We start from the raw sequence: 21,397 nt of genomic DNA on the forward strand, positions 1-21,397 counted from the left end.
CAGGCTCTTAAAGTCAATCTGTGAAAAGAGAGAGGAATTGTTCTTGTGTTTTTTTTTTTTTTACCTGAACAACAGAGGGGTATACTATATCTCAGGATCAATTATTTAGCCAGCTAACTTTGATAAACAACCAGAAATAACAATTGATGTTCTGGTTCAACAATAAATCTGAATTTAGATATGTTTTTGGCTGAGTCAATTTGACCATGTTAAGCCCTCTGGACAATCCCTTTATCTGATCCCCACTGATGGGTTCCGAGTTCTAAACTTGAAAATATGAAGTATCCCTATTCATGTCACTGAGGGAGAGAGGGGAATGTGGAACATTCACATGGTCAGAATATGTTATCGGTAGACATCAGGGATCCCATTGGGAGAAGTGAGGAATTTGGGGCTGAGGTCAGGTCAGATAAAGTGAGGAAGAACTAAAGTTCTGCCTAGCAATAAAGATGTCATGTTTAGAGGAAAGGAGGATACTTCCCCAAAATTGGGGTATATATATATATATATATATTTGTGCTGGTGGAACCATGTCTTTGTCGTATGCAGCTGTATAACCCAGTGTGTGAATAAACTTGGTTTGAGCTTTACTTATCATCTGTGAGTTTTTACTCGAAGAACCTAACAATACCACGAGACTGAAATGAGAAGCACCTGAACCGTCATCTGAATGAAACACAATCCTTCCCATTCATGAAATGCAAGCAAAAGTATATGTTGTCCTTAACGCATATATCATAACTGCCGAGGCACATTTTATACACGTTATTTATAACTGATATGATATGCAGCTATAGAACAGCTGGAAGCCAATTGGTTTGTGAGCCACTTCATTACAACAGACACGTTTGGTACAACAGGCACACTGAAGTCCTGTCGAATTGGCTACCTGCTTCCAGAGCCCCTATGGGGTTGTAAACACCTCAATTGGCACCGAGTCAGTCACTGAAGCATCTGCTAAAGAAAATACTAAAAGGACACATTATAATGATGCAAGTCGCTTAAACTGGGACAGCAAACTTGAAAGTTTCCTGAATAAAAGTCAGTAATATGACTTAGGATGAGCTGAAATATCTCCTCTTTCATCCCAATTGCTATTATCGTTCTTGAAAAAGCTAGATGCATATTTTAAACATGAAGGAACATTGCCATTTTAAAAAGTTTAGATTATTTTTTAAAGTTTTTAATGCGTACATTGATACATAGACAGAAGAGAACATTGCTGATCGGATGAAATGGATGAGCCCATATTTAGACTTCTCTGCCCATAGGGAGGAGTGAGCAGGTGCGTGAGGGAGGGAATGAGGCAGGAAACATTCATCTACACCAATCAGCTCCGGAGAAAGTCAGGTCCACGCAATCACTTCAGCCAGATGTTCTTATCTCCGATATCTGCGTTATAACCTTCAGCATACTTCTTTCCCAGGAGCTTTTGGAGAGAAAAGAAACATTTGTGAATTGAATTATATGGAGAGAAGTGACAGGGGAAATAGCCTATTAGGCTTCCTAACACATCTGGGCTGTATTACCTGGAATAGTTGGCAAAATATATCGCAAGAAAATGTAAGTGAGAAACAGACAGGTTGGCTAAAATTAAACAACTTAAAAGGGATACTTCAGGATTTTGGCAATGAGGCCCTTTATCCACTTCCCCAGAGTCAGATAAACTTGTGGATACCATTTTTTTTGTCTCCGTGTTCAGTATGAAGGAAGTTAGAGGTAGTTTCGCGAGCAAACGCTAACTAGCATTAGCTAACGCTAGTTAGCAATTGCACCAGTACTAGTTAGTAACGTCCTTCAAACCACAGGCAAATACATAATAAATGGTGTCCATGAGTTCATCTGACTCTGGGAAAATAGATAAAGGGCCTCATTGCCAAAATCCCGAAGTATCCCTTGAATACTGAGCATGGAATTAAATCAAGTGAGTAATAGTTGACATGTTCTGAAACCCTCTGAAGGGGGAAAGTCATAGCATACACTTTACAAAACAAATCATTAAAACTAAGCCAAAGCAAGGGGTTTTCAATAATCATAAGTCCAAAATCAGTTGTGGGAATTGTTTGGGTAAGAAGAGACAAGTGAGATTCCACAGGACACTTGGGCATGTTTAAGAGTTCTATGATTTAAGGAGCCGGGCCTACTTACTCCCTTAAGCTTTGAAGAACTAGCCACTCAAGACTCATCTATCCCTTAGACATGGGATGATAGTAAAGACTAATGGTAAAGCAAAGTGTTGTGTCACTGGGGGCGACATTGCAATCTGCTAATGTGATAAGTTACTGTATTAGTTACTGCTAATGTGATAAGTTACTGCATTAGTCACTGCTAATGTGATTAGTTACTGCATTAGTTACTGCTAATGTGATAAGTTACTGTATTAGTTACTGCTAATGTGATACAGCCACGCCGCTCTCTGTCACCCGGGCCACGCTACACCATGAGTCTTGTGAGACTGAGTAAAAAAAATAATAATAAAAAGAGTCTAGTGTTAACAGAGTCCTACACGGCTTCTCTTATCCAGTACTGTTATCAGACAGCCAAAGAAGCTAATAATAAAATACATTTATTTACAGCTTCAAATACAATTGAAGATTGGAGAAGTTGTGTTTGATTGCAAATATCAATATTGGAGAGGAATTCAAGTTATTTTGTTTACTTTGAGTTCTTGGCATCTGCGGTTCAACTCAAGTTTTTTACCTGCCGAAACCTAAATGAATCCCCAGACAAGCCCCTATCGATTCCTAGTTTTGTCAAACACAGTACATGCTCTATTGCAGAATCCTACCCTGCACTTTAGCAGAAGTGAACTTTGTCAACACAAAAGTACGGAGGAGAAAATATAGACAACCTAAGCTCGCCATAGTTCATATTACCCCATGCTTATCCTCCCACTTGTTCTAGTATGATAATGCACACCATACAAAACATCAGCCCAAAAGACCCTGTAGCACATTTTATACCCCCACTTTACAGCAGCAGCCAGACAACTCATCTCCAGTCAATAAACTTTAAAGGTCAGAACAGAATGTTTTCCTGCAACAATGATAGCAATGACTATTAGAGACATGAGAATATTCCACATCTGGCATCTCCATCATTCTATACATTTCAGTTTATGATGGAGGAAAAATGGAGGAAAAAACATTGTGGACAGACACAAGCCAGAAGAGAGGGAGAAGGAAAATACTACACAAAAAAAAAACTCAAATAAAAAGGGTGAAAAGGAGTAGTGTTTAGGTCCAAACCTCATTCTCCAGCACGGTTAAGGTCCAAACCTCATTCTCCAGCACGGTTAAGGTCCAAACCTCATTCTCCAGCACGGTTAAGGCCCAAACCTCATTCTCCAGCACGGTTAAGGCCCAAACCTCATTCTCCAGCACGGTTAAGGTCCAAACCTCATTCTCCAGCACGGTTAAGGCCCAAACCTCATTCTCCAGCACGGTTAAGGCCCAAACCTCATTCTCCAGCACGGTTAAGGTCCAAACCTCATTCTCCAGCACGGTTAAGGCCCAAACCTCATTCTCCAGCACGGTTAAGGCCCAAACCTCATTCTCCAGCACGGTTAAGGCCCAAACCTCATTCTCCAGCACGGTTAAGGTCCAAACCTCATTCTCCAGCACGGTTAAGGCCCAAACCTCATTCTCCAGCACGGTTAAGGCCCAAACCTCATTCTCCAGCACGGTTAAGGCCCAAACCTCATTCTCCAGCACGGTTAATGTCCAAACCTCATTCTCCAGCACGGTTAAGGCCCAACCTCATTATCCAGCACGGTTAAGGTCCAAACCTCATTATTCTCCACTTCTCTCATAGTGTAGATATATCAGGTGATCTAGCACCACAACGTCATAAGAGGGGCGGAAGGTAGCCTAGTGGTTAGAGCGTTGTGAATGTTGCTGGATCGAATCCCCGTAAAATTCTGTCGTTCTGCCCCTGAACAAGGCAGTTAACCCACTGTTCCCAGGTAGGACCTCATTATTAATAAGAATGTGTTCTTAACGGACTAGCTGAATTAAATAAAGGTATAAAAAAATAAAAAAAATTAGAGAAGTGGTCTGGTTATATCAGGTATATCATAAGATAAGTAGAGTGCTTTTCTCCCTTACCGATTTGAAGGCATAGTAGCCTGCGTCATACTCGTGAGCGCCGATGGTGACCTCAGGGAGGAAGTTGGGTACAAGGGCCAGGTCTGCCACCCTCATCTTGTCTTCCACCCTGGGGAGAGAGAGGCAGGAAAACAGCAGGCTGATGAGAAGGCCTATAGAGCTCCAAAATATACTATATAGGCCTACCCATGTACTAAATGTGACAGGAATGTAGCGACAACACTTTCAGGGCTACACATCTAGGGAACAAATGAAGTGGATCTACTTACAGCATTCTCATGTAGTGTAATGTGACGTCATCCTGTTCTACCCAAGGTCCTTTCTCGAACTTCAAGTCCTCAATGTCTTCTGCAATCTGTAGATGAGATAAACAAAAAGAATGTAAGTCTATTTTGACAATAGGATTTTGTGAGGGATTGGATAGGCCTATAAAATAACATCAACAGTATGTTTGTGTTCTCATGTCTCCAATAGGGATGCAGCGATTCATATCGGTCCCATTTTATATGTTTAAGATATGAGTGCATCGGTCTGTGTAAACCCAAACAGATCCAAATATAGCATGCATTGTTCAGAAAAATCGATTCAAATGTTATGCATCGCAAAAAATATTTTTAAATGCTCAAATTACCTTCTCTCTACCTTTGGAAATTCCCTCATATTTTGTGACAACGGTGTCCTCTCCTTCAGTGTTAAACTAAGCATGTAATTATTTTGGCAGCCATTGATCTACAAGTCATTTTCCATGCCGAACAACCCCAGGGAATATTTGTATCATAGTCAATCTGCACGCAGCTTTGTGTGCACTGACCAATGAGAGGTAAGCCTATTCCTGATCTGGCACATCTGCAGGTCACCTTCAGCATTCAAATGTGGGCGAAATGGCTTGTGCAATATTAGGCTTTATTTTTTTGAGTGACAACCAATGTAATAAGGCTGGGAATTGCCAGGGACCTCAACGATACAATATTATTGCCATACTTCGGTGCCGATGCAATATTGTGGTGAAGCTGTGGGACAGCTTTGTAAGGAATGACGTCACTAAATCATTAACTAATTGCTTGCATCTGCATGCCTGTCCTGCAAGATGGTGATTTCAGAGCATAAGTAGTGGAGGACAAAAAGCAAAATATTGTCGCCCCCTTAACTGATAGTGTTAGATGCCCAGTGTCCCTTATGGCTCAGGTGACTACACACACCATACACAAATCCAGCTCAGAAAAGCCCCTCAATCAGAAGCAGATTTTAACTCAGAATGGAAAAATGAATGTGTCAATGCAACAAATGTTAGTGCATCGAATCGTATCGATTCATTCCTCTAAAATCAAACCAAATCGTTTCAAACTAAAACGTATCGTTCCTGTATCGTATCAGAGCCCGTGTATCTATTACTGAACTAAAATATAAAAGCAACATGTAAAGTGTTGGTCCCATGTTTCATGAGCTGAAATAAAAGATCCCAGAAATGTTCAATACGCACAAAAAGCTTATGTCTCTCAAATGTTGTGCACAAATTTGTTTTACATCCCCGTTAGTGAGCATTTAGCCTTTACCAAGATAATCCATCCACCTGACAGGTGTGGCATATTAAGGAGCTGATTAATCTTATGGCTTAGATCCCGCTAACGGGATCGATATGATGATCATTACACGGCATGGCATTACAAGGCATGATCATTACACTTGTGCGGGGAACAATAAAAGGCCACAAAAAATGTGCAGTTTTGTCACATAACACAATGCCACAGATGGCTCAAGTTTTGAGGGAGTGTGCAATTGGTACGCTGACTGCAGGAATGTCCACCAGAGCTGTTGCCAGAGAATTGAATGTTCATATCTCTACCATAAGCTGCCTCCAATGTTGTTTTATAGAATTTGGCAGTACATCCAACTGCCCTCAACCGTAGACCACGTGTAACCACCACAGCCCAGGACCTCCACATCCGGCTTCTTCACCATCGGGATTGTCTGAGACCAGTCACCACGACAGCTGATGAAAGTGAGGAGCATCTAGGTCTGTAATAAAGCCCTTTTGTGGGGGGAAAAACTAATTCTGATTGGTGAGGCCTGGCTCCCCAGTGGGTGGGCATGGCTCCCAAGTGGGTGGGACTATGCCTTTTCAGGTCCACCCATGGCAGCGTCCCTGCCCAGTAATGTGAAATCCATAGATTAGGGCCTAATGAATTTATTTAAATTGCCTGATTTCCTTATATGAGCTGTAACTCAGTAAATTCGTTGAAATTGTTGCATTCAGATATTTCTGTTCAGTATAGATACACATCAAGTCATCTTGACAAGGGTGGCGATCCCTGGCCTCTAGTCAACACTTTGCATTTTCTTACCCTCTCGATGTCTTGTGCCTGCGTTGCATCATAAGCAAGCAATTCTGCATTCTCACTGAAATACAGAAAAACTATCTCAAAAAAAGGTTAAACAGCATGATGAGCCATCCATGGGGTCATCGCAGAGGTATCGAGCATAGTATTCCCTTCAATAGACAGCTTTGTAGTCCACCAACCTTATTTTGGGAAGGTAGGTCTTCTTGTACGCGTCCTCAATGCTCTTCAGATAGGGTAGGGGCACATCCTGAGGGTAAGACAGGATAGATGAATAAAAGACAGGAACAACACACATTAGTAAATAGGCTATTTGAAAAGTTTAAATAACTACACCACATTCAACACAATTCACTGGCTTAGTGTAAGTGCCTTAAATGGATTGAAGTTAACAAGTGGAACACCCAAAGTGGTCAACAATCAGAAGAACGGTTTGGAACGGCTGTTGAAACACATTCTCACCTTCAATGATCTGATTTGTAGAGCAGAAAGGTAATGAGGCTTTAACTTGAGAATACTCTTGGCACAAGCTATCAAATGGTTCAGTGGGAACGGATACAGATCTATGCCAAGGACAAACCCTCGTATTCCTATCCAGGCTTCAGTTTGATTTCATTCCTGTATTGACCATTATTAAGCTTAAACCCTAAAACACAGTGCAGCTTTTGGGCATATATCCTGAACAAGACATTAGGTTATTTAACATGCATCCGAAACATTGAATAGCATAAGTTCATACACAGCATACATTTGCTTTTTTAACAGCTTTAAAACTGATGGCTGAACTAGGGGTCAACCGATTAATCGGCATGGTCGATTAATTAGGGCCGATTTCATAACTAGGGTCAACCGATTAAATCAGCATGGTCGATTAATTAGGGCCGATTTCATAACTAGGGTCAACCGATTAATCAGCATGGTCGATTAATTAGGGCCGATTTCATAACAAAATCGGTAATCTGCCTGTTTGGACGCCGATTATGGCCGACTACATTGCACTCCATGAGGAGACTGCGTGGCAGGCTGAGTACCTGTTACACGAGTGCAGCGTCAAAAAGGACCTTGTGGCTGCAAGGTGCCAAAGGTAAGTTTCTAGCTAAGTTTCTAACTTATCTTCACATAATCACTAGTTAACTACACATGGTTGATGATATTACTAGGTTAACTAGCTTGTCCTGCATTGCATATAATCAATGCGGTGCCTGTTAATTTATCATCTAATCACAGCCTACTTCAACTTCGCCAAACGGGTGATGATTTAACAAAAGCACATTCGTGAAAAAAGCACATTCGTTGCACAAATGTAGCTAACCATAAACATCAATGTCTTTCTTAAAATCAATACACAGAAGTATATATTTTTTTACCTGCATATTTAGTTCAAATGAATGCATGTTAGCAGGCAATATTAACTAGGGAAATTGTGTCACTTCTCTTGCGTTCAGTGCGAGCACAGTCAGGGTATATGCAACACTTAGTGCCGCCTGGCTTGTTGCGAACTGTGTTTCTTCCTAACAAAGACAGTAATTAATATGCCAGAATTGTACATAATTAATAGATAACATTGAAGGTTGTGCTATGTAACAGCAATATTTAGACTTAGGGTTGCCACCTGTTCGCCAAAATACGTAATGGTTCCATATTTCACTGAAATAATAAATGTTTTGTTTTCAAAATGATAGTTACCGGATTTTTACCATATTAATGACCAAAGGCTCGTATTTCTGTTTGTTTATTATAATTAAGTCTATGATTTGATATAGCAGTCTGAGCGGTGGTAGGCAACAGCAGGCTCGTAAGCATTCATTCAAACAGCACTTTACTGCGTTTGCGAGCAGCAATGCTTGAAGCACAGCGCTGTTTATGACTTCAAGCCTATCAACTAAGTGCCTATAAGAACATCCAATAGTCAAAGGTAAATGAAATACAAATGGTATAGAGAGAAATGGTTGACATGTCATAATCCCTATTTTTTTTTAAACCTTTATTTAACTAGGCAAGTCAGTTAAGAACAAATTCTTATTTTCAATGACAGCCTAGGAACAGTGCCTGTTCAGGGGCAGAATGACAGATTTGTACCTTGTCAGCTCGGGGGTTTGAACTTGCAACCTTCCGGTTACTAGTCCGACGCTCTAACCACTAGGTTAGAGCGTCATCCCATAACCATTCCATAACTACAATCCTATAATAACTACAAAGTAAAAGTGGGAATATTGAAGAACTGGGAATATTGAACCACCAGCTTTCATATGTTCTCATGTTCTGAGCAAGGAACTTAAACGTTGGCTTTTTACATGGTACATACTGCACTTTTACTTTCTTCTCCAGCACTGTGTTTTTGCATTATTTAAAATAATTTTTAAACTGGTCTCAAAGTCTACAGTGGTTGTGATCCATTTCAGAAACAGAAAAAGACTATGCTCAGCCTGTCACAAACGGAGAATGATGTTCTTAATTTGAATTTGTAATTTGCGAAATGCCTCTGGTAATCAGTCACAATTACAGAAATGAGTTGTGGCTTTCCATCCTGCGCTGCCTATTTAGCACCTCTCACACTTGGCAGGCAGGCGGGCAGGCAGGCGGTCGAGCCTCACAAAGCCTGGTAGTTATTAGCATTGAGGCCCCAGCAATAATCCCCTCTTTAAAGATAATCACGGAGGGTTGGAGGAATCCGGGGCAAATCAAGTTACATATGGAGTCTTAAGAGTAGTGTTAACGACAAGTCATCAGTGCTTAAAACCTAGGCTATTTTCAACTTGCGTGATTTGATTCATACTTTAGATCAGTTTTCCAAAGTTGTGGGTCTCTGATTGGATTGAAGTGTAAATCAATATATGAAAAACTTGTAGCAGTGCCAGGCATTCACACAATTTACAATACTTTTTGGACAGGTCTCAAAATCTGTTAAATAAACAAGTTCAGTCACATTCCACAGGTTCTACATAACGGATGGTCTTTCACAGACAGACAATATGTCAAGAAGAGGATAGTATGGATGGTCTTTCACACAAACAGACGATATGTCAAGAAGAGGTTAGTATGGCTGATATTTTTTCTCTCACTACCTTGCCTGATGCCTTCAGCTTCTTCTGCACTTCTTCTGCTGGCATGTCCACATAAATGACCAAGTGGGGGGGAAGGAACTCACAGATGCTGATACCTTTGATTTCATTGTAGTGGTCAACACCTGCATTACAGAACATACAAGATTAATCAACCTCAGCAATGTAAAATGCCCCCATGTTATTTATGGTGACATAGAGCAAAAAGCTTCTTCACCCAGTTTATTTATTGAAAACACTAATGACCTTTCAATATCATGGTATTGTCAAGTTGGTGTTAAACCAGATCCGATTCATAACAATACAAAAATACTATTCAGATCTGTTCCACCCTTGTTATAGGGATTTCAGTACTTACACTGCTTTCTGATGTAACCCTGTTTGAACATGGCCTCCACAAACACCATGTCACTGTAGGGGGAGCGTTCTAAGACCACACCTTGGCCTGGAGCGAGAGAAAGTTCATGACAAGAACATGAATAGAATAATGTTTGTTAAAGATCTAAATGCAAACAGACATTTAGAATAGCACTAGGCATTAATTTAACTACAGAAACACGTCAAGAGCTAAATGTCTGTTGTTTTTCCCCAATAGCCTAACACAATCTTGCTGTCATTTTTTTGTGTGATATGTGAGCGCATTTCTTAGCCAACCAGCCATACCTGTGGTGAGCAGGTGTTCCATGGCGTCTGACCACTGCAGGAGCCTCATGAGGTACATCCATGCCTGCAGCCGGTAGGAGTTCCCGTCAGCAGCCTTGGGGTCTCCGTAGAACTTCTCCAGGCTGCAGTTACCATTAAAGGCGGTTGGCAGAGGCGCCTTCTCCGCTGTCATCTTGTCCAAGTAGTGCGTGTCAGGCTCGGCCATGTACAGCATCCCTACAGACATCAGGCAACGTGTTAATGTTGTCAATCTACAATGGGGGCGGGGGGTCATTGTGCCCTTCTGTTTTGTCCCAGCAGGTAGGAAAGGGATTAAAAAAAGAAAAATGTTGTACTACCAGAGAATACCATAACTACGCCACATTGATATGCACTTTAAATGAGTCATAAAAATGCAGATGATTGGCGTTATCAACTTCTAACCTACCAACTTATAAAGCCTAATAAACAAGTAGTTTATAACTGCCTGATCATTACCCAGCTTTTCAGCCAGATTCTGGGCCAGTGCCCCCTTTCCTGAGGCCAGGTTTCCATCAATGGAGATTATCTTGCTGTTCTCCTTGAACCTTGGAGTTGTCCTCTCGCCTAGTGCATATGCCCACCAACCGTACCGCAGGTTCCTTACTGAGCTTGTGTGAATACCAGCCTAAAATACAGAATATGTTTATCAATGAACAGTAGTTCACAAATCAAATATTGAAATGTCCTCAGTGTCAATAGAATGAGCATGTGAATGTCATGCTTCTGTCCTGTCCTGACTAAAATCAACCGGTAATGGCTGGTCCACCAGGCAACCTTCTGAGCTCATCTAGTAAACATTAGCTAATTAATTTAGCTAGCTAGAAATCTTGCTTTGAGTTAAATGAAGCTAGCTGTTAATTATTTACAATACATTATTGCAGAATAGTTGTTGACAGATGCAAAACACACATCTGTTAGCATTAGGATTGTTGTTATTGTGTCCTTGTACCAAAGCTTGTGAACTTGATGCCCTTCGTTGCGCGAGAGAGCATTTCTGCAATTCGTTTTACAACCTTACCGTCCGAATAGTTGTCCCTATTTTGAACACGGCTATCCCCGAGGGAAGGACCAACTGGAGCACCCGTACCACCATGGTTATTTACCACCAGAACCACAAATCGTCTCCAAAATCGCTCTATTTGACAGTCCTTCGAGGCGCGACAATAACGCGTCGGGAGTTTTTTGTGTGTGCCCGTAGTCGCGTAATATTGACGTTTTCAATGGGTGTGTGTGTGTGTGTGAGCGGGGGGTTCTTGCCCGTGGTCGCTTAATATTGCCGTTTTCAATAGTGGGGGAGTGGGTTTGCCGCAGTCGCTTAATATTGCCGTCATCAATAGTGTGCAATTGAATTGCCTGAAAGAAAAAGAGGAATTTCAAATGTTCAATATGATCTACCTACTGTCTCGTTTAGAAGAGTTACAGGGTGTGTTAACGGGTGGTATCCCGTCCTCCCTGGCCGTTGGCATGGTGCAGGAGCAGATAGGATCAAAGTAGTGGAATGGTGTAGTCTGTAGTGGGTTTTTAATGAACGTAGGTGGCAGCTGAGAAGTATGGGTGTATGATATTTTACCGCAGAAGAGTTATAAGATGTTTTTGAGATTTTTTTATTTTGATGAAATAGTGTTATATAGGTGTAGGGTTGGTTGGTGGTGCAATTTCTTATTTTTCCCCCTTCCTTTTTATTTTTGTATCACAAATGTAACGTGATCGAACACACTACCAGTAGGTGGCGGCATGCACAAACAAAACGTGCGAACACCATGATACCAAAGAAGAAGAAGCTACTGTCTCTTTTCTAACGTCAACTTTTTTTACAGTAAATGTTTTAATACAGCAAGTTGCACGCAAATGCTCTAACACTAAATCCCTTATGACGGTTACATGAAAAAGAGAGTTGGAACAGGAGAGAAAACATTAACGGTGTATGCCCCTCTGTGGTCTAGGTTCTAGAACAAAGTACATGCCCAGATTGTAGTAGATACAATTGGGAGACCACTCTAAACAATGTAATTTGCATTACATCAGTGGGACAAGAGATAGTAACAACATATGGCCGTAAGACTTGTTTATTGTAAATGCTTCAACTTTGCTGACCGTAAGAAACAGAAAGGGATGTGGTATTTGTTATTCCAAAAATTGGAGTAGTTGACATTGGAATAACGGTTCATTCATCAATATAAATTCAGAAGAACATTTGATTTTTTTATGAAAACAATGCATTCGGTCCTCATCACTGCAGGTTGTGTATCATCTCCTCTTTGGCGATGAGATGTGTGGTTTTGTTGACCAGGGACATGAGGGAGTTCAGTTTGTGGGACCAGTCGTTGGGCAGGTCGTTGGGGTCCTTCGGCCTCTGGAAGTTGATGATGCCGGCTAGCCTGTCCACCTTGGCGTAGATGGTCTTGTTCACCACCATGTTGGAGAGGAACTCCTCAGACTCGTCAATGGAGAGGTCCAGGAGGCCAGCCATCCTCTTCATTGTGATTCTTGTGTAATATTTGGCCATAATTCTTATATTGTGCTCCACCACTCTATTCTTGAGGTCCTTCCACCTCTTCTCGCCCTCCTCTAAGAAGTTGAATACGTCAGCTCCTCCCCATAATCCTCCACCAGGGAGGCCCAACGCATTAGCTCCATGGTGGTGCTTCAGGAGGTCCTTGTATTTGGGTATTTCTTCCAATTTCTTGTCTTCGTTGATTCTGTGCACCAGGTCTGACAGCTCGTTGTCGTAGGGAGCCAGTATCACATACAGAACAACACTTTTCAGGGCCTGTTGCCATTTGGAGCTATCCTCCAGAATGCAGGGGGTATCATAGATGGCACAGTAGTGTTTGCACATGGACAAGTAGGATCCCTCGTGCAGGTCTACTTGGATCATCAGATTGTAATACTTCAGCTTAGACTCCTCGGTGCCATCCTCTGTAAAGAACTTGGTGTTGATCTTCTTGCTGATGATCTGGGAGCGGATGTAGTCCTTGACAGCGATGCACAGTCTCATTTGCTCCAGGATGAACTCCACCTTCTCTTTCTTCTCCATGGAGCCGTATGTCTCCACCTGCAGCTCTTGGAGGATTGCTGCGGCCTCTTTGACCTCGCCATGCTGCTCCTTGATGTTTGCCAATGTTTTTGTCAGCCTGGCTCGCTCAATCTCCACATAGATCTTTCCAGCGGTCACTGTGCGTAGTGTGTCAATGAGTCTCAGCTTAACGGTCAGGTCGGTCACGGTATCTACATACTTATTATGTAGAACATTATTGCACCATCTTAGCAACAGCCCCTTTGAGCTGACTCCTCATTTTATAGAGCAGCATGATGTTTTCATTCAGGGCATCCATGTCCTTCGCTTCATAGAACATCTGCACAACGGCCACCAGGATTCTGGAGGTTGACACCATGTCAGAAGCCGTTCTTGTTTGCATCTCCAGCGACAAGAGGCTTTCAACGGCCTCCTGCAGCCTACCTTCTTTTGCCATTTTGGCACACTCCGGTAGACGTGTATCTACAGTTGAACTGTAGTCAATCTCCATCTTCACAAGCTTGCCATCTGATCTTTCTGATCGCTCCACCTCTGCTGACATGTTTTCCGACATCGTAAGTTGAATACTACGGCGAATTGACAAATGAAATGTCTGCTAAGTGCTAAGAGCTATTTTCTAACTTCAACTATGCACACACCAAGGTTATGCTGTTGGTCAGTGGTGGAAAAAGTAGCCATTGTCATACTTGAGTAAAAGTAAAGATACCTTAATAGAAAATGGCTCAAGTAAAAGTGAATGTCACCCCGTACAATACTACTTGAGTAAAAGTCTGAAAGTATTTGGTTTTAAATATACTTAAGTCTCAAAAATAAATGTAATTGTTAAAATATACGTAAGAATCAAAAGTAAAAGTATGAATCATTTAAAATTCCTTATATTATATATTTTTAATTACGGAAAGCCAGGGGCACACCAATGCTCAGACATAATTTACAAATGAAGTAATTTGTGTTTTGTGAGTCCGCCAGATCAGAGGCAGTAAGGATGACCAGGGATGTTCGCTTGATAAGTGCATGAATTGGAACATTTTCCTGTCCTGCTAAGCATTACAAATGTAACGAGTAATTTTGGGTGTCAGGGAAAATGTATAGAGTAAAAAAGTACATTATTTTCTTTAGGAATGTAGTGAAGTAAAAGGAAAAGTTGTCCACAATATACAGTGCCTTGCGAAAGTATTCGGCCCCCTTGAACTTTGTGACCTTTTGCCACATTTCAGGCTTCAAACATAAAGATATAAAACTGTATTTTTTTGTGAAGGATCAACAACAAGTGGGACACAATCATGAAGTGGAACGACATTTATTGGATATTTCAAACTTTTTTAACAAATCAAAATGATTCAGCCCCCTTAAGTTAATACTTTGTAGCGCCACCTTTTGCTGCGATTACAGCTGTAAGTCGCTTGGGGTATGTCTCTATCAGTTTTGCACATCGAGAGACTGACATTTTTTCCCATTCCTCCTTGCAAAACAGCTCGAGCTCAGTGAGGTTGGATGGAGAGCATTTGTGAACAGCAGTTTTCAGTTCTTTCCACAGATTCTCGATTGGATTCAGGTCTGGACTTTGACTTGGCCATTCTAACACCTGGATATGTTTATTTTTGAACCATTCCATTGTAGATTTTGCTTTATGTTTTGGATCATTGTCTTGTTGGAAGACAAATCTCCGTCCCAGTCTCAGGTCTTTTGCAGACTACATCAGGTTTTCTTCCAGAATGGTCCAGTATTTTGCTCCATCCATCTTCCCATCAATTTTAACCATCTTCCCTGTCCCTGCTGAAGAAAAGCAGGCACAAACCATGATGCTGCCACCACCATGTTTGACAGTGGGGATGGTGTGTTCAGGGTGATGAGCTGTGTTGCTTTTACGCCAAACATAACGTTTTGCATCATCTGACCAGAGCACCTTCTTCCACATGTTTGGTGTGTCTCCCAGGTGGCTTGTGGCAAACTTTAAACTACACTTTTTATGGATATCTTTAAGAAATGGCTTTCTTCTTGCCACTCTTCTATAAGGCCAGATTTGTGCAATATACGAATGATTGTTGTCCTATGGACAGAGTCTCCCACTTCAGCTGTAGATCTCTGCAGTTCATCCAGAGTGATCATGGGCCTCTTGGCTGCATCTCTGATCAGTCTTCTTCTTGTATGAGCTGAAAGTTTAGAGGGACGGCCAGGTCTTGGTAGATTTGCAGTGGTCTGATACTCCTTCCATTTCAATATTATTGCTTGCACAGTGCTCCTTGGGATGTTTAAAGCTTGGGAAATCTTTTTGTATCCAAATCCGGCTTTAAACTTCTTCACAACAGTATCTCGGACCCGCCTGGTGTGTTCCTTGTTCTTCATGATGCTCTCTGCGCTTTTAACGGACCTCTGAGACTATCACAGTGCAGGTGCATTTATACGGAGACTTGATTACACACAGGTGGATTGTATTTATCATCATTAGTCATTTAGGTCAACATTGGATCATTCAGAGATCCTCACTGAACTTCTGGAGAGAGTTTGCTGCACTGAAAGTAAAGGGGCTGAATAATTTTGCACGCCCAATTCTTCAGTTTTTGATTTGTTAAAAAAGTTTGAAATATCCAATAAATGTCGTTCCACTTCATGATTGTGTCCCACTTGTTGTTGATTCTTCACAAAAAAAATACAGTTTTATATCTTTATGTTTGAAGCCTGAAATGTGGCAAAAGGTCGCAAAGTTCAAGGGGGCCGAATACTTTCGCAAGGCACTGTAAATAGTGACGTACAGATACCCCCAAAAACTACTTAACCTCTCTGGGATAGACGGGACACAAATGTCCCACCTGGCCAATTGTCAGGGAAAATGCAGGGCGCCAAATTCAAATAAAATACTATGAAATTCAAACTGTCATTAAATCACACATGTAAGATACCAAATTAAAGATACACTCGTTGTGAATCCAGGTCAGATTTCAAAAAGGCTTTCGGCGAAAGCATAAGAAGCTATTATCTGATGATAGCACAACAGTAAACAAAGAGAGAGTAGCATATTTCAACCCTACAGACACCACACAAAACGCAGAAATAAAATATAAATCATGCCTTACCTTTGATGAGCTTCTTTTGTTGGAACTCCAATATGTCCCATAAACATCACAAATGGTCCTTTTGTTCGATTAATTCCGTCGATATATATATACAAAATGTCTATTTATTTGGCGGGTTTGATCCAGAAAAAAGCAGCTTCCAATTTGTGCAACGTCACTACAAAATGTCTCAAAAGTTACCTGTACAATTTGCCAAAACATTTCAAACTACTTTTGTAATACAACTTTAGGTATTTTTAAACGTTAATAATCGATCAAATTGTAGACGGGACAATCTGTGTTCAATACAGGAAGACAACAAACTCACGCTACTTTTCCAGTCAGGGGCCTTCTCAAAAAGTACACTTCAAATGACACAAATTCAAGACGGCCGTACTTCTTCATTACACAAAGGAATAACATCAACCAATTTCCAAAGACTGGTGACATCCAGTGGAAGTGGTAGGAACTGCAAACAAGTGCCTTAGAAATCTCGTTTCCCAATGAAAACTCATTGAATAGACAGTGACATAAAATGAATGGTTAGTCCTCGGGGTTTTACCTGCTACATAAGTTCTGTTATACTCACAGACATGATTCAAGCAGTTTTAGAAACTTCAGAGTGTTTTCTATCCAAATCTACTAATAATATGCATATATTCTTGGCATGAGTAGCAGGAAATTGAAATCGGGCACGCTATTAATCCAAAAGTGAAAATGCTGCCCCTTATCCCAAAGAGGTTTTAAGTAGTACTTTAAAATGTTTTTACTTAAGTACTTTACACCACTGCTGTTGGTCTATAAGTACAACAGTACTTCAAATGAACAGAATTGACACTACAGCAGATGTGATCAAAATTACACCATCCATAGACACTAATTACTTTCGCCTACTCTAAACAAACCAGGGGTGTTAAACTCATTCCACGGTTGGCGGCTTTTTTTAAAGTGTTTTTTCCCCCCCGCTAATTTATGTTTTGACCACAAATATCAGTATAGGATGAGTCAACAACATTATTTTGGTATGAGTTGAAACTGCACTATGCCCGAAATCGCTCCAACCATTTTCTGGTGTTAAAAATTCTAATAGTTTTGTAGAGAATCATTGTACCATCTAAACTGCTGTGAAATATATTTTCCATAGCCAGAAATATTGTATTTTCAAGCTGTTTGAAACTGGTGTACAAAACTGAAAGTAGAGAAGACGCAAACACTAAAATGAATAACAGGAAGCATAGAAATAGAGCACATAGAACAGATCAGACACTTCTTAGACTTGATTTCAATGAGACTGACAGATCTGTAACACTAATTTCTATATGAATTTGGTCAGGTCGCCCAAGAAGTTACATATTGCAGCTTTAACAGAATATTCACTTTAAATAGTCCGATGTTCACTGGACACTGTCATAGACTATTTTTTTGTTGTTGCCCGAGATACAGACTGCTTTATTGATCCGCTAATACAGGACTTGCAAAGGCCTAATACTTACTTTTGTGATTTAATTTATTTTATTATTCCGATTTTTCAGGGGGTGCTGCAGCACCCACAGCACCCCTACTTGCTGCAGCTATGGACACTGTGGACAGTTACTTTAAGTATATCCATCTACATTGTAATACTGTTTGTTCTCCTGCTCCTTGAAGAGTTGATTTCAACACAGGGTCTACTCTTAATCCAGTAGATGGATCCAACTGACCCTGTAGGCTATTATGCTGCCACGGTAGCTTAAAATACTTACTGTACTGGATACATTAGGCTGCGGTAGGCTACATAAAATTGGGGACAATTAGTTAGGCGTATTTGAAAAACGGACAGTGCATTCTGAAAATATTCAACCCCCTTGATTTTTTTCTCAAAATGCTGTTACTTTACATACTTATTCTAAAATTGATTAAATTGTGTTTTACCCTCATCAATCTACACAGAATTTCTTTGCAAATGTATAAAAAAAGAAGGAAATATCACATTTACATAAGTATTCAGACACTTTACTCATTACTTTGTTGGAGCACCTTTGGCAGCGATTAAAACCACAAGTCTTTTGGGGTATGAGGCTGCAAGCTTGGCACACCTGTATTTGGGGAGTTTCTCCCATTCTTCTCTGCAGATCTTCTCAAGCTACGTCAGATTGGATGGGGAGCGTCGCTATACAGCTATTTTCAGCTCTCTCCAGAGATCTTCGATTGGGTTAAAGTCCGGGCTCTGGCTGGGCCACTAAAGGACATTCAGAGACTTGTTCCGAAGCCACTCCTGCATTGTCTTGTCTGTGTGCTTAGTGTTGTTGTCCTGTTGGAAGGTGAACCTTCACCCAAGTCTTAAGTCCTGAGCGCTCTGGAGCAGGTTTTCATCAAGGATCTCTCTGTACTTTTCTCTGTTCATCTTTCCCTCGATCCTGACTAGTCTCCCAGTCCATGCCACTGAAAAACATCCCCACAGCATGATGCTGCCATGCTTCACCTTAGGGATGGTGCCAGGTTTCCTCCAGATGCGATAATTGGCATTCAGGCCAAAGAGTTCAATCTTAGTTTCATCAGACCAGAGAATCTTGTTTCTTTAGGTGCCTTTTGGCAAACTCCAAGCGGTCATGTGTCATGTGACTTTTACTGATGAGGTGCACTCTACCATAAAGGCCTCATTGGTGGAGTGCTGCAGAGATGGTCGTCCTTCTGGAAGGTTCTTCCATCTCCACAGAGGAACTCTGGAGCTCTGCCAGAGTGACCATCGGTTCTTGGTCACCTCCCTGACCAAAGCCCTTCTCCCTCGATTGCTCAGTTTGCCCGGGCGGACAGCTCTATGAAGAGTCTTGGTGGTTAAAACTTCTTCCATTTAAGAATGATGGAGGCCACTTTGTTCTTGGGGACCTCCAATGCTGCAGAAATGTTTTGGTACCTTTCCCCAGATCTGTGCGACGACACAATCCTGTCTCGGAGCTCTACAGACAATTCCTTCGACCTCATGGCTTGGTTTTTGCTCTGACATGCACTATCAACTGTGGGACCTAATACAGACAGGTGTGTGCTTTTCCATATCATGTCCAATCAATTGAATTTACCACAGGTTGACTCCAATCAAGTTGTAGAAACATCTCAAGGATGATCAATGGAAACAGAATGCACCTGAGCTCAATTTTGAGTCTAAAAGCAAAGGGTCTGAATACTTATGTAAAAATGTTTAATACATTTGCAAAAATGTAAAAAAAAACTGTTTTCTCGTTGTCATTATGAGCTATTGTGTGTAGATTGAAGAGGAAAAACATTTATTTAATCCATTTTAGAATAAGGGTGTAACGTAAATCAAAATGTGGAAAAAGTCAAGGGGTCCAAATTAGTTTCGAATCCATTGTATGTTTACTGTCATCGCATCGTATCCTGAACAGAACATATCTGCCAGGGAGAAGAAAAAAATGTCTATTTTAACTTAACTTTTTTTATATATATTTTTTTTTTTACTTCTTAAAGCATTGTTGGTTAAGGGCTTGTAAGTAAGCATTTCACTGTAAGGTCTACTCTACACCTGTTGTATTCGGTGCACGTGACAAATAAACATTTGATATAAGTAATTGTAGCCTTGAATACAAAAGCTCTCTTATTGCTTTGGAGTAACACCTGTAGCTCCCTGGTCCATTACACTTCCTTTCTGTCAGCTCAAGGTCATGACTTGGCGTCTGTTTCCCCTGTTGTCCTGGAGACCATGAATGTTGAACATGGCCTACTGTCAGCCTCAACCTTCTATATTTCATTCCTCCGACTTCAAGCTAATATTTCTCACTTAATTTCTGGAAAAAGAATGCACCAAGAGAAAAAAGGTCAACGTATGTGACTACTTGCCAAGACTTGGTTAGAAAAGGTTTGGAAAAACTAAAGTAAAGGACCCTCCAGTAACCAAGAGACACCTAATCATGTATTACAGACATTTCAAACCTCATCACGTATTACAGAGATTACATACCTCATCACGTATTACATATTTGGCAAACCTCATCACATCTTTCAGAGATTGAAGACTAATATTGGTTTAGGCCTCACTTTATGAAAGATAGTTCACAGAAAGCTGTGAATGAAGATGGACTGAAAGTAAAGTAACATAGATGCTGGCTGACAGTTGCTGAGGCCAATGCAAAAGGGGCGATCTTCAAAACTTCTAGTGTGCAATTTGTGCTTCCGTTTAAAGATAGGCTGCACATGCACATACATGTAAGACACACACAGAGCATAGAAACACCCATCCACCAAGCTCATCAATACCCACAACCCCACATAGACACATGTAAGTGCACCCAAGGTCACACAACCACACCCCATTCATCCACACACACATGCGTCTTGAGACACACACACACACAGACACACAGACACACACACACACTTATCTACAGGAACCAGGGTAATTAGTGAATAAAGTCCAGCGCAGTAAAACAACAATATTCAGGTATCACGGCTCAAACCCTGTGAGGCCAGTTGTGGCATTTGGCAACGCATCTCTGACGAATTTCCTCTAGTTTATGGCAGGTTTTATTTCACTTTTCTGCAGCTCAGTGGATTTTACAGTGCCAATAGGGAGGCAATTTGCCTGCTTTGTTTATCATTAAACAACTGGACATCCATGGCAACAAAAGTAGGTTTTTAGCATTCAACCCGGTACTTCACTGAAAATAGATACTTCATGGAAGTGATTTATATTCATTTGCCAAATATTGCATAGCTGTTTTTATCTGATCTGTGTAACCAATCTGCATGCTTTCATTTCATACTATTTATATTGCTGACCTATAATAGGAAAAAGATACAGTACATTTGCTTCTGTTTAATGAAACAGACATAGTATATTTGATCGTTTTTCAGCATAGAACATTTTTTGTTCTAAATCAAAGATTTCATGCAAGAGGAGAAGGTAGAGCTGGTAGTTGACCCCACAATCTGTTTCTTCTACAGAGAGCAGAGGAAGATGTGAACACCGAGGGGCGGGGAAAAGACCACAAAAAATGGGACAACAATTATGGTCCTCTCTTCCCTGCATGACAGACATTGTGGTTTCTCCCCAACTCAGAACACACAGAAGCGATTGCCATAATTAGCTAATAACATCACCATTTACAGCTCGCCCGTTGCAGTCCAA

General features: G+C 41.0%; 2 protein-coding genes and 1 pseudogene across 2 annotated transcripts in view; all 3 read right to left on the minus strand.

The window, feature by feature from the left end:
• Nucleotides 1-21,397, minus strand: part of LOC139380929 (major histocompatibility complex class I-related gene protein-like) — a 401,721-nt gene that overhangs the window by 224,805 nt on the left and 155,519 nt on the right. The gene's annotated exons all lie outside the window — the stretch shown is intronic.
• LOC139380925 (NADH dehydrogenase [ubiquinone] 1 alpha subcomplex subunit 10, mitochondrial-like) lies at nt 755-11,410 on the minus strand. The gene is made up of 10 exons (XM_071124093.1): nt 11,207-11,410; nt 10,645-10,813; nt 10,168-10,383; nt 9,863-9,949; nt 9,508-9,629; nt 6,625-6,692; nt 6,449-6,503; nt 4,376-4,461; nt 4,107-4,215; nt 755-1,429 (listed from the first exon to the last, which is right to left on the minus strand). Exons 1-10 carry the CDS (start codon nt 11,279-11,281, stop codon nt 1,361-1,363), a joined length of 1,056 nt encoding a protein of 351 aa, XP_070980194.1. The 5' UTR covers nt 11,282-11,410; the 3' UTR covers nt 755-1,360.
• LOC139380302 (26S proteasome non-ATPase regulatory subunit 12 pseudogene) lies at nt 12,280-13,830 on the minus strand (annotated as a pseudogene).

The sequence above is a fragment of the Oncorhynchus clarkii genome, chromosome 22 (assembly GCF_045791955.1).
Source record: "Oncorhynchus clarkii lewisi isolate Uvic-CL-2024 chromosome 22, UVic_Ocla_1.0, whole genome shotgun sequence".
Lineage (NCBI taxonomy): Eukaryota > Metazoa > Chordata > Actinopteri > Salmoniformes > Salmonidae > Oncorhynchus > Oncorhynchus clarkii.

Coding starts and splice junctions, on each gene's coding strand:
- LOC139380925 (XM_071124093.1), bottom strand. CDS start 11,281: ATGGTGGTACGGGTGCTCCAGTTGGTCCTTCCCTCGGGGATAGCCGTG. Junction 4,216..4,375: donor TTACACTACATGAGAATGCT/GTAAGTAGATCC, acceptor CTCTCTCCCCAG/GGTGGAAGACAAGATGAGGG. Junction 1,430..4,106: donor GCTACTATGCCTTCAAATCG/GTAAGGGAGAAA, acceptor TCTCTCCAAAAG/CTCCTGGGAAAGAAGTATGC.